This window comes from Trichechus manatus, unplaced genomic scaffold (assembly GCF_000243295.1).
Source record: "Trichechus manatus latirostris isolate Lorelei unplaced genomic scaffold, TriManLat1.0 scaffold00042, whole genome shotgun sequence".
NCBI classification, from domain to species: domain Eukaryota; kingdom Metazoa; phylum Chordata; class Mammalia; order Sirenia; family Trichechidae; genus Trichechus; species Trichechus manatus.
The window spans coordinates 10,056,814-10,070,457 of NW_004443978.1; the positions used below are offsets into that span (position 1 = coordinate 10,056,814).

At 42.7% G+C, this 13,644-nt stretch overlaps 1 protein-coding gene across 1 annotated transcript in view; it reads right to left on the bottom strand.

Annotated features, from left to right (window-relative positions):
• ZNF133 (zinc finger protein 133) overlaps positions 1-13,224 on the bottom strand; it is a 40,284-nt gene extending 27,060 nt beyond the window's left edge. Inside the window, exons 1-2 of the mRNA XM_004376439.2 lie at positions 13,117-13,224; positions 709-787 (exon numbers count right to left, since the gene is read on the bottom strand). Of these exons, the coding sequence (XP_004376496.1) occupies positions 709-741 (33 nt within the window). The 5' untranslated portion in view covers positions 742-787; positions 13,117-13,224. The remainder of the gene's footprint in view (positions 1-708; positions 788-13,116) is intronic.
• Between the last annotated feature and the right edge of the window lie 420 nt (positions 13,225-13,644).

The window sequence follows — 13,644 nt, forward strand, 5'->3', positions numbered from 1 at the left end:
AACAAGAGTGATAGTGTTCTCACCAGTGTTCTTACATAGCACGTAAGAATCACCTGAACTTTTTTTTTTTTTAAATCACAGGTAACCTAGGCCCTACCCCAAATCAATTATATCAGATTCTCTGGGGTAGGGTCAGAAAATCCATTTTTTTCTAGGTTCCCAAGTACAGCCAGGGTTTTCAATCACTTTGTCAAAGGATTTCAAAATGGAGAGGTCACTAGGATAGAGATCAGGGAAGTTTTCAGGGAGGGGCCTGGGAACTTGGTCTTGAAGGATTGGCAGGAATCAAGGGAAGAGGGAAGATTGAGGCATTCCAGATGAGGCACGTGGGGAGCAGGAAAGGGGTGCCATGAGCAAAGGCAGAGAGGAAGCCTGTAATGTGGGCAGGGAGGGACCACCTGGGGGAATAAAAGGTAAAAGGTACCTAGTGGCAGAATAAAGAATGGGGGGCGGGAGGTGCAGCAACCTGTACCTGTGTTGGAGCTGAACTCTATCCTGTAGAGTGGAACTGTGTGTTGTGCAGAGTTAATCCTTGGTGAAAGAGTGAGCGATGTGTGGAGCAGAGAGGGAAGCTGAGGGAGGGCCGCAGGGAAGATGTATCACACCTCCAGGACTGGAGCTGGACTCTGCCAGGTACCAAGGATAGTCAGGGCAAGAGAAAGGAATGCATCCATCCTGTGATGGTATGGAAACGCAGGAGACACTCACCTCTCCCCTGGCTTTCCAGGGCCCTGTGGTCATTTTCTCCTGGGCTCCCTAAAGAAGGAGGGTATCTCAGAAGCCAGATCTGGGTAAGGAAAACAGAAAGAGAGTGTCAGGTGGAAATGCTCTCCCGTGAGGGAAGCAGGGCCTGCTCTCCATCCCCACAATCGGGGCTGTAACAGTTCAGTTCTCTACCAAAACCAAAAACCAAACCCGATGCCGTCAAGTCAATTCCGACTCACAGCGACCTGGAAAAAGGCCCAGAGAGTCAGGCCTTTGACACATTCAGCCCCAAGCTCTCTTGATCCTAACAAACCTAATGTAGAAGATGTTTTCCAGGCTGTGGGGTAAACACGAAAACTAACCTGACAATAAATGATATTAGTTAGTTAGTTTCAGTGGTTAAGAGCTACAGCTTCTAACCAAAAGGTCAGCAGTTTGAATCCACCAGCTGCTCCTTGGAAACCCTATGGAGCAATTCTACTTTGTCCTATAGGGTCGCTATGAGTTGGAATCAACTCGACGACAATGGGTTTTTTAAAAACGATATTAATGCAGCATTACTACTTTGGCAGTTGGGAAAATGGTATTGTATTTGTTTTTTAAAGAAATGCATACTGAAGGATTTATGGATGAAAATGATTTATGGGACTTGCTTTAAAACAATTCAGAAAAAAATGGGACAAAGAAAAATGCAACAAAGATCACCACACGGTGATGACTGTTAAAGCTGGGTATGGGTTTGTTACACTATTTTCACTTCTTTTGAATATGTTTGAAAATTTTCCATTAACAAAAAAATATTTAAAAATTCTTAAGCACCTTGAACCACTATGGAGAATGGTATGGCACTTCCCAGAAAGCTAGAAAAAGAAAGCTATGATCCAGCAATCCTACTCCTAGGTATATATGCTAGAGAACTAAAACTACTGACGTGAACAGATACATGCACAGCTATGTTCACTGCAGCACTAGTCACAACAGCAAAAGATGGAAACAACCTAAATGCCCATCAACAGATGAATGGATATACACACAATGGGATACTATGCTGCCATAAACAATACTGACGAATTCTCAAAAGACACTATAATGTGGATGAACCTGGAGGACATTATGCTGAGTGAAATGAGTCAATCACAAAAGGACTAGCGCTGTATGATCTTTATATTATAAAAAACACAAGAATAGGTATACATACAGAAAGCAGCATTCTTTGGTGGTTACCAGGGATGGGAGTGAGGGAAGAACCATTTTCTCAACAGTATGTACTTGTTAATTTTGATGATGGGTAAGGCAATGCCGAATACGGGTAAAGTCAGACAGCTTGACCAAGGTAAAAGATGACACTAAGAAGCACACAAGACTAAGGGACAATTTTGGTAAAAGCCACAACATACACAATTTTGCAACAACAACAACAACCAATAAACATGTATGAGGTTACTTAGGTAGATATGTATGCCTACGTATGTATACCAAAACCAAACCAAACCCATTGCCATCGAGTCGATTCCAACTCATAGCGACCCTATAGGACAGAGTAGTGCTGCCCCACAGGGTTTCCAAGAAGCAGCTGGTGGATTTGAAGTGCCATCCTTTTGGTTAGAGCCAAACGCTTAACCACTGAGCCGCCAGGCCTCCCATATGTGCTTACCTATACATATACAGGAGCCCTGGTGGCACAGTGGTTAAGAGCTCAGCTGCTAACCAAAAGGTTGGCAGTTCAAATCCACCAGCTGCTCCTTGGAAGCCCTATGAGGCAGTTCTACTCTGTCATATAGGGTCACTACGAGTCGGAATAGACTTGACAGCAATGGGTTTTGTTTTGGTAAGAACATATGAATAAACGGGTGTGCATGTACAGGTGTTTCTGAGGGCAAATGTATATCATGTTTGTGTGTGCAGCATATATATATGCATATATACCGTATTTTTATGCAAATAATGCGTGCCTTCTACATTTGTTTGTCAACCGTGCCCTCCCCCCGTGAGGTATTTTCGTAAGCATGCTATGCTAATTTTTTTTTACAGCAACATGTTAAAAAAATTGGCAGGATGGCTCTTAAGAAAATACCTCCCGGGGAGGCCACAGTTGGCAAACAACCATAGAAGGCACGCGTTATTTGCATAAAAATACAGTAAAATAAAAGCACATGGGGGCACAGTTATGGATACTTCCTAGACATAACCAAACACCTCGCGAGATAGGGTTATTGGGTTTGAGGGCTTAGGACTATAGTCTTGGGGGGCTACTAAGTCAATTGGCATAACATAGCTCATAAAAGATAATGTTATACATCCTAGTTTGGAGAGCAACATCTGGGGTCTTAAAAGCTTGCAAATGGCCGTGTAAGATATAGTCTCTATGTGTCTGAAGTAAAAGGGAAAGAGGGAAACAAAAGGCTCAAGAAGAAACTAGTCTACAGTGCTAATAGTCTACACGAACCACAGCCTCACCTACCTTGAGACCAGAAGAACTAAATGGTGCCCAGCTACCACTATCAACTGTTCTGACCAGGGACACAATAGATGGTCCTGGATAGAATGGGGAAAAAAATGTAGAACAAAACTCAAATTCCTAAAAAAAATGCCAGATTTACTGGACCAGTAGAGACTAGAGGAACCGCCGAGACTATCGCCCTGGGATACCCTTTAAACTTGGAACTAAAACCACTCCCGGAGGTCATGTATCAGCCAAAAGACAGAGTAGCTCATAAAATAAATGATATCACCTGTGAGTACTGTGCTCCTCTAAACAATCATATAAATGAGACCTAATGGTCAACATCTACCCTAGACCAAAGATGAGAAGTAAAGGGGGGACAAGGAAGCTAGATTAATGGAAACAGAACAACCAGAATGGAAATAATGAGAACGTTGACACATTGTGAAAAGTGTAACCAATGTCACTGAATAATATGAACAGAAATCATTAAATGAGAACCTAATTTGCTATGTAAATTTTCTCTAAAATTAAAATAAAGTATTAAAAAATAAAAAAACAAGTAAGACATAGTCTCTGGTAGGTATCTAGTCTGTCCTGTCTAGAAACTCCCAAATAAAATGTCCTCAAACAATGTAAAATAAACTTCCTCATAAAAAAAAAAATTCTTAAGTACGACACACACACACACACACACACACACACACACACACACACACACCACAAAAGATGCAGCAAATACAGCAAAATACTAAGGAGTGTTAAATCAAGACGATGCATTTAAGGATGTTCATTACACTATTGTCTCCATTTAATTTTGAAATTTTTCATTAAAAAGTAAGGTAATTGGCATTATACAGTTCATAAAAGTTATGTTCTACATCCTAGTCTGGTTAGTAGCGTCCGTGGTCTTAATAGCCTGTGAGTGGCCATCTAAGATACCACTATTGGTATCCACTCATCTAGAGCAAAAGAGAAAGGAGGAAACCCAAGACTCAGAGAAGGAACCAATCTACAGGACTGTCTACATGAACCATGGCATCCTCTACCCTGAGACCAGAAGAACTAGATGGTGTCCAGCTACCACTATTGTACATTCTAATCAAGACCACAATAGATGGATCCTGATAGAAAGGAAGAACAAAGTGGAATAGAACTTCAAATTTTTAAAAAATCCAGACTTACTTGACCCACTGAGCCACGAGGAACCTCCCAGGTTACTGCCATGAGATATTCTTTAAGCACTGAACTGAAACTATCCCCTCAAGTCACCTTTCAGTTAAACAGCATGTTAGCTCATAAAGTAATGAATATCACCGTTGAAAACTATGCTCTTTTGAAAATCCATCTACACGAGACCAAATGGTCAATAAACACTCTAAAGCATAGATGAGGTTATGGGGTTGAGAGACTAGGTTAATGGGAACGGAACAACTAGAACAGACGCAGTGACAATGCTGATACAATGTGAAGAATGTAACCAATGTCGCTGAACAATATGTGCAGAAACTGTTGAATGGGAATCTGTTTTACTGTGTATCCTTCCACCGAAAATACAAAATATTATTTAAAAATAAAGTAAAAGATATACAATTTTTAATGGGGTAGTCAGGGCAGAGAAAACATGGTAGTGAGAACACAACCAGTGAAGCCTAAAGTCATAATTTGGGCGAACACTGGCTAGAAGAATGACTTATTAATTTTGAAATAATGAATTCAGGTTAAACAAATAAATATTATGATTAGGATGAAGCGATCAGGAAAGAAATAAAGTAAAACGCAAATCATCTATAAGGGAAGTCAAAGAGCATTTTTTAAGAAATTTATTTTTTGTGGCTTAATTTCATTATATTTAATTACGCATGTAGTTAACATGTTAGTTAGCACCAGAAAGAATTCAGAGAGGTCAGAAGGCTATAAAGTAAGGAGTTGACTTCTCCTCCTGCACCCTGCTCCAGACCACACCCTTTCCCACAGTGACTGCTGTCAACTGTTCAGTGAACGCTCTTTGAGTTATACCCTTGTCTACTCATTTTCATTTATCTCTGTGTACATGTGCAAAAAATGCTATTTTCCCACAAATGGAAAACATCTGTTGTTCTGCGACTTATCATTTAATGTCTTGAGACTATTTGCATGTCACACTCATAGACCTAACTCCATTCTTGTTAAAGCTGTCATACTGTTCCTATGGCAGACCATATTTTTCTTTAACCAAGTATACCTCTACCAATTGACACGAGATTGCAGTGTTTATCTGTTACCAACAAGGTTACAATCAACACCTTTTTGCACGTGTCAGTATTTTTGTACGAGTGACAAAGGAGTGGAATTACTAGGCCTAAGAATGACCACACGTTTACACTGCCAAACTGCCCTTCCAAGGGCATACCAACTCACAATACCAACCACCATTTATGAGAGTACCCCTTCCCCACATTTTTTGACAATACTTGAGATTTCATCAGTTTTTTAATTACCAATGTACTAGGTTAAAAAATAAACAAAAACTCATGGTTTTTATTTGCATTCAACTCTAGAAAGCAGAAAGAAAACAAAAAGCAGAAACTGGGGGAAAGAAAAGAAAGTAATGTTTTTAGGAAAAAAAATTAATAAATTAAAGAAATCAAACAAACAAAAAAAAACCAAACCCGTTGAGTAACCCTATAGGACAGAGCAGAACTGTCCCATAAGGTTTCCAGGGAGTGGCTGGTGGATTCAAACCACCGACCTTTTGGTGAGCAGCCGATAGCTTAACCACTGCGTCTGATACTGGTAGAATAGCTTATATCAAACTAATCCTCCTGGTAATAACCATAAACCCTAAACAAAATATAAAAAGCAACTATCTGAAGGCACTGCAACCAAAAGCAGTTGGAAACTGGAGAGGATATGACCCTTGAAAGAAGGGATGCACAGACCTGTATTTAACTGGCTTTTCATCTGAGGACACTTCCCAGTCTCTGTAGGTGCCAGAATGTCTGGAAATTACATGACAAAAACCTAAGAAAGTGGGAGCAATAAAGGATGGAGACCCAAACTCTACATATAGAGTTAGAGCTCCCCCTAAAATCGTTGGCTGAATCCTGAATTATGCAAGCATAAGGTGAGACAAGAAGGAACTCAGGTGAATAATAACAGCTGGAAGCTTGAATGAACTGTGCAGAGATTTCAGCAAATGCTCGCCACAGGGGCGATCAAGTTTAAAGTTTGAGTCCAATCAGGTAAGACAGGATCACTAAACACCTCAGGCTTCTGAAACATAAGTAAACGATGCAAAACATATACCTTCAGCATAACCAGAGAACGGCATAGCTTCAAAACGACCTGTAAATAAGAACACTAAACCAGTGAGCTATCTCCCGTATTCCTTACAGTAAGAAGACTTTGGGGAGTACAAGGCCCTCTAGGGGAGGGGGAGACTACATGTAAGAGAGAAGAGGTGCACAAATGGAAAACTTAAAATTGATCAAAAACAACCATCAGAAAAGAAAGGCCACCCTGTGTGAGAAAATACTGAAAAAGTGTACGGATACATCAGACCACTTACTACAGGGAAGGGGCTTAACCGTGCATGCGGGATGAGAGTTGAAAGTCTTGGAAAGGTAATGCTCCAGGGGAAAAGGAGTTACAAGCAAGAAAGAAACAAACCTTGGAAACTGCAAGGTGAAGGGAAAAACAAGCCAGAGGCGGAAATTCAAGATCTTGCAAAACAAATGAATTTAAAAAAAAAAAAAAAAAAAATCAAAGGACACACAACCCCTCCTCCCCCAACAATCCAGTTAAAGAAACCACACTCGCTACACTGACAAGAGCGTTCTTGAACTAAAAACATTGGAATCTGATGGTTTTGTCCAAGGAAATGCAGACATGTAGTCTTCATCTACAGAAAACCAATATAAAAATAAATCAGAAAATGAGAATCCAATCAATTCAGCTAAAGAACCTAACACCCCCCGCCCCGCCACACACACACAGTGACAAAAAGCCATAATAAAACACTCCAAGCTGAATTACATACTCTCAAACAAGCATTTGGGGATATGTGAAATCATGTCGAATCAAAAACTAGGAATGGAAATAGACCAAAAAAAAAAAAAAAGAAATAAAATGAGAGTTCACTGAACTTCAAAAAGAAAAAATGGTATCAGAAATAAAGCTTAAATTACAAGATATCTAAGGAAGAACAGATTCATAATGGGCACTGAAAAAAAGCAGAAAGATAACTTAAGAGAATGAAAATGAGAGAAAGAAAGAAGTAAAAAGAGAAAGTGGTTGAAACGGAAAACAGGCAAAAAACGAACAACATTCATATAACTGCAGTTCCTGAAAAAGAAAAAAACAAAACAATGGAACAGAACTAATATTTAAAACTATAACCGAAGAAATTTTTTCAGAAACAGAAGACCTGAATCTAAATATGAAAGGGCCCACAGGGCACCAGGGAAAAGCTGACTTACAACCATTAACTCCAAGACCAAAAAAACCAAACCTGTTGCAGTGGAGTCGATTCCAACTCACAGCAACCCTACAGGACAGCGTACAACTGCTTCATAGGGCTTCCAAGGAGTGGCTGGTGGATTTGAAAAGCCAATTTCTGTTAGCAACCGAGCTTTTAACCACTGTGCCACCAGGGCTCCAACTCCAAGACATACACCAGAAAAAATTTATCAGGCTTTAAAAAGAAAATAAACAAGCAAAACCCAAAGGAGTCTAGCAAAACGCATCAGACTACCCCAAAAAAGCATTCAAAGCAAGGCAACAATAGAGTCTCATTTACTAGAAACTTAAGGAAAAATATTGTGAACCAAAGATTTTCTATCTAGCCAAGGGATCCTTCAAGTAGAAAGGCCTTTGTGAAGACTCTACTAGAAGAGGAATATCATTTAACTAAGACATGATGGGAAACTTCAGCAAAACGCCTTTAATATACGTAACTGCAGACCTCAGAGAGACGGCACTTAAAGCCTCGAGAGGAGATGGGATCACCAAGAGAAAGATTATAGCTGGAGAACAACCTGGGCCTTTCACAGCAGAATGGAAGAGAAGTCTGGGAGAAAAGAAGCCAGCAAAGGAGAGGCAAGATTGGCCTATGAGACAGGAGGAAAATCTAGAAACCCAAGAGCAACCAAGTGAAAGGATGTTTTAAGGAGAAAGTATGCAACTATATAAAACGTTGCTGAGAACTGACCATGACATTTAGCCACAGGGAGATCATTGGTGACCTTGACAATACTTTTTGGCGGGTAGAGCTGAAAAAGTCTTATTGCAATATTTAAAAGAACATGAAAGGATAGTAATGGACACAGTTTATGTAATTCTTTCAAAGAGTGTCGCTCTAGAGGAGAGCAGAGATACAGGGCAGCAGCTAGGAGGGGAAATCCTGTCACTCTTCTGCTCAAAAGCCTTTACTGGTTGCCTCCTGCCCACAGGTCAAGTCCAGATCCACTAACTTGGCATTTAGGACCCCCTACCACCACCACTTTCCAATAGACTCATGTGAACTTCCCTTTCCAGCCAGCAAGGATGACCATGTATCTTCACAATGCATCACCTACTCGTTCCAACTGAGTGCCAAGCATTGTGTCAGTGACCTAGGAGGAGCAAGCTCAGACCCTCAAAGAACCACCTCACAGTCTAGTGGAACAGCTGGACAGTCATGATGACAGACACATCTGTAAGGTCATCATTTGTAAGGTGTTCTGCTGCTAAAAGGTAGACAGAATAATTCAGCCTGAGGAAATCCAGGAACACTATGCAGTGGGATAACACCTGAACTCAACCAACAGGACTTTATACTGAAGCAGAAAGGCATGGAGAAATAAAACAGCACAAACTGGAATATATTTCCACGTGGCCGTAAAACAGGGTCTGACAGGGGTGGGTGGTAGAGGGTGACACTGGAAGGCAGGTTAGAGGAAAAGTTAGAAGGGATAACAATAATCCTAGCTAACACTCACTGAGTACTCACCATGTACCAGGCACTCAAACTGCACCACAAGCATTATCACAGTTTTCCCAACATTCCTATGAGGCGGACCCCATTCTGACCCTCATTTTACAGATGAGGAAAGGAAGACTCAGAAAGGTGAAGTCATGTGCTCACAGTCACACAGCTAGAACATGCTGAAGCTGACATGTGAACCTGGGAGTCTGACTCTGGGGTATGGACAGAGGCAGACCAGCAAGCAGAAAGAACCCTTTCTAGCAGGTGAGACCATTACTCACATACCAGGAGTCCAACTCAGGAGGTGGGGGCAAGGAGGGACAGGAAAGTGGAGAAGAGACAGGAAGCTGGGGTGGTGCAGGAGTGGAGACAAAGGGAAGGGAGGGAATCAAGGGGTACCACACAGGTGGAAATGAGAGGACAAAATAGCCAATCAAATCAGAGCTAAGTTTGGAAAGAAGAAAGAGGCAAGAAAAACTCAAGAGGCCCAGCTTGTACCAAAGGGTGGAAGTTGTAGCTATTAACAAAAATCAGCAAGGTTAGAAGAAATGAGGGGAGAGAAAGGCAGGGACAGGGAGAACCACTATACTGAATTCCAGATTTTTCTCCCTCTCCTGCCTCTGACCAGGGCTGTTCTGACTGAAAATTTTAAAAAAATAATAAAAATTTAAAAAGACATTTTTTAATAATTGGGGAAAATTAAATGTGGACTATGTATTAATAATATTAATTCTTAATTTTGCTAGCTAGGTATAAATGTTAAATTGCGGTTATGTGAAAACAAGAAGTCCTTAAGGTTAGAGATGCCTACAGAAATATTAGCAGGTGAAACGATATTTTTGGGATTTGCTGTAAACTACTCTAACAGGGAAAACAGTTAAGCGGGGCATTGGATGCAACAAGAACAGAAATGGAGTAAGGGATATGTTTATTTTTCATAAAAAACATAAAGAGCTTCCGTAAAGAAAACACTACGGAGCGGCTCTACTCTGTAACACATGGGGTCACTATGAGTTGAAACTGACTCAGCAATGGGTTTGCTTTTTTTTTTTTTTAAGTGTCTTAAAACTTTGAAGCGGGAAGGGGAACAAAAACCAAAACAAACAGCTAGCCCCTGGTTTCTCCAAATAAAAGCACAAATTATGTAATCTAACGCTTTGCTTCCTCCCCTGTAAAATAGGGATTTCAAGTCCTCTCTTGCACCTTGGTTGAAGGAATAAAACATGGCGGCGCTTTTAAAGCCCTGCACCTGGCACAGAACAAGCCCTCAGTGAAGGGCAGTTATTGCCATTTTTGTTTTCTCAGCACATGACAAGTCCTGAGCATGAACAGTTCTGGGAATGCTGGAGCAAGGATGGAGGTGTCCTGAATGAGGGCACCAGGGCTGAGGAATATTCTCCGTGAGAATCGTCACCCTGGAGGCCTAGTTTCCTGGGGGACCTGCTGAGGCTCTGAGCCCCAAACAGCGCACTGTAGGGCACAAGATGTCAAAGATGAGCAAAGGAAACCCAAAAGGTAAGTGGCACCCACCCAAGGCTGGGCTGTCAGGGGCCCGGGAGTGCTCCCTTTCCTCAGCAGGAGTCTTCTCTGGGCAGGGAGGGGCCTAAGGAGGCAGAACAACCGAAACGGGTCCAGGGATGTCACTGGAAATCCTCAAGCTACAGCAAGGTGGGCGCTCTTCTCTCTTAAAGGCATCAGGAACAGACCGGCCACAGAAGGAAATGGCTGCGGGCAGCTTCCTGGGGACAGCTGGGGTGTAGGCTGTGAACACTGCCTGCCCCGACAGGCTGCCGAGACTGAGCACGAAGCTGATCCTCTCTGTACCTCTGGAATCTTGTGGTTTTTTGTTAATGATGTAAGTTAACACTTGTTGAGCACTTAGTATTGATTTAGGAGATAATATTGGAGCCATTATTCCCGGTCCTAAAGTGTGACCCAGATGGAGCTGGACCCACGAGGACACATCAGCTGGGCCCTGAGGTATAAAGACAATAACTAGGACAATCTTGGAAAACACCTTTTATGGAAGGTTTCACATAAACAAATCAGAAAACACAGCACTAATGACCCACCTACTTTCCACTCTTAATCTTTTTTTATTAGCCTTTAGTAAATTGTAAGATTTGCTGGACCAACGAAGACCCTCGAGTGTTGTTACTGAAACCTGTACCAATGATTAAGAAAGATGATTAAAAATGTAGAATCACGTTCATTTAGCAGTTTTTAGCCAATCGGTGAAAAGGTGAAGATTTCAATGATTTTATCCATTTGCGACGTTAATATATACCGATGATTCCGTCACATTCCTCAGATTTGGGCAGACATTAGCTCTCGCAGCATGCCTGTCCGCGTCCCACTTTTGCCTTTTTGAATACACGCTGAATAAAACTTTCTTTTTGCTTTAGTAAACTCTATGATGTTTTTACCCTACAACAGTATATACCGGGGACTGTTCCAAACACTATGTGAGTTTTATCTCATTCTATCCTCACAACAGCCCAATGAAGTAGATATTTTTTACTCTCCTCAGTTTACAGATGAGAAAATTGAGGAAAAGTAATCATAGTGACACAACTATAAAGTGACAGAGCCTGGATGAAATCTCGCTGGGGAGGGCCATGCTCTTAAACAGTAAGGGCAGTGATGGCAAACCTGTGTGGGCTGTCAAGATTCTCCTGTGCATACATTTTGAGAGGAATCAGGATTGGCCGTGAGGTGGTTAACTGTGGAATCTAGGTGATGGGTCTATGAAGTTCAACCTATTCCTGGCTCTTTGAAATTTCTCCAAAATTAAAAAGTTAAAATGAGACTGAAAACCCCAAAGCTTAGCTACACCAGAGATGGGGGACTCTGTGACTCCTGTGGTCAATGACAGTCCCTGAGACCTTTGAAAAACTTGCCTAGTGAGCCCCAGCCTGACCTCCTCCAAGGCCTCAACCAAACTAAGGCGGTCAAGATCAGTACTGTCAAAGAGAAAAATTAGTAACAGACGTCTTATTTTGATTGTAAGGTTTTTCTTACCCATGAAACCAAATATTAACCTAAAAAAATCCTGACCAAAAATTAATCCTGCCATAAGCTTTTTTTTCCACCCAAAGTTGCTATCTTTTCCTTCCTGTTCAAAGCCAAGCTTAATTCAAATTTCAAAAGGTATAGTGGCTACAGATGGGTGGAGGGCCAGAGACCACCTTGTGAACTCATATCAGTAGCCAGTAGTGAAAGGGGGAGGGCAAGGTTCAAGCATGTTAAGATTAGCCAATGGCTGATCCTCTACTCTCCTTCCTGTCTGTAAGCCTCCTTGTAACTAGCCTACTTCCAGATATCTGCTTTTTTTTTGGAATCAGAATAGTCTCCCTATATGCATATAGAACAACTCTTCAGAATAAACCTTAAATTTCTATTTCTTTGAGTTTTAATTATTTTTAACATTTAACAGTACTTACACCCCAAGAACCAAAATGGCCACCCCACTCCCAGCCCAACGAGGGCAAGTTTGGTCAATCCGGTACACCCCTCACCCCGTCCTAGCAAACCCTAGGGGTAGTTGGGCCCTAAAAAAAGACTACTAGCCCCCATCCACTAAAACCCCGGAGGCACACTGCCCCTAGGGTGGCTTCCACCCTACTACCTGGGGAATATCAGATCCCAAAAAGCCTACTTATCCAACCTCACAAAACCCGAGGACTTAAGACATGACCCCCCAATTCCGCGATTTCGACCCAACCGAACCAGCCCCCAACCCACAAAAACCCTAGAAGGACAGGCCCGAGTCCGGCTCCCATCACCACCGGGCTTCACGGTCACAGCACTCTTGTCTGAGATGCGCGCCCACACCAAGATGAGACATCCGGGAGAGCACGGCCTGAGCCACGACAGCGCGTCCCCACCACTGCCCCCCAATTCCACCCCGCGCCATCCGCACCTTCCCCAGCCTCAGCCCCCAGCCCAGCCTTTCAGGATCTTCCTTGCCGCGAGGGGAAGGGCACGGATACAGGCAGGGTCCCACCGGACTCTCACTCACCAGCGCCACCAAAGAACACGGCGTCGCTCCAGCCACCAGCTGGGCATCTACTCCAGCAGCGCGCCAGGACTACCCTACCCAGAATCCTCCGCAGGGCGCCAGGACCACACCTCCCAGGCTGCTGGGTGGAACCAGCCGCACGCTGGCGGCCAGCAGTCCCACTGGCTTCTTCGGGAGCGGGTTGTGGGTAACTTGCACCGGTGACCTGGCCAATGGGCACTGTGGCAGCAGGAGTACCCTCTTTTTTCTTTAAACTACGTACGTAAGACGTGTGGAAAGCCTGGTGGCGTAGCTAACCAAAAGGTCGGCAGCTCGAATCCACCAGGAGCTCCTTGGAAACCCTATCGGGCAGTTCTGCTCTGTCCTGTTGGGTCTCTATGAGTCGGAATCAACTCCACAGCAACTGTGTTTTGTTTTTTGTTTTTTTTTAAAGACCTGTAGAGGTTGCCAGGTGAAGCTCCCTGCCGTGCCCCGCTCTCTAACGCTTCCACCTGAAAGACTACACTCCCCAGAGGCCCCTGCGGTGGC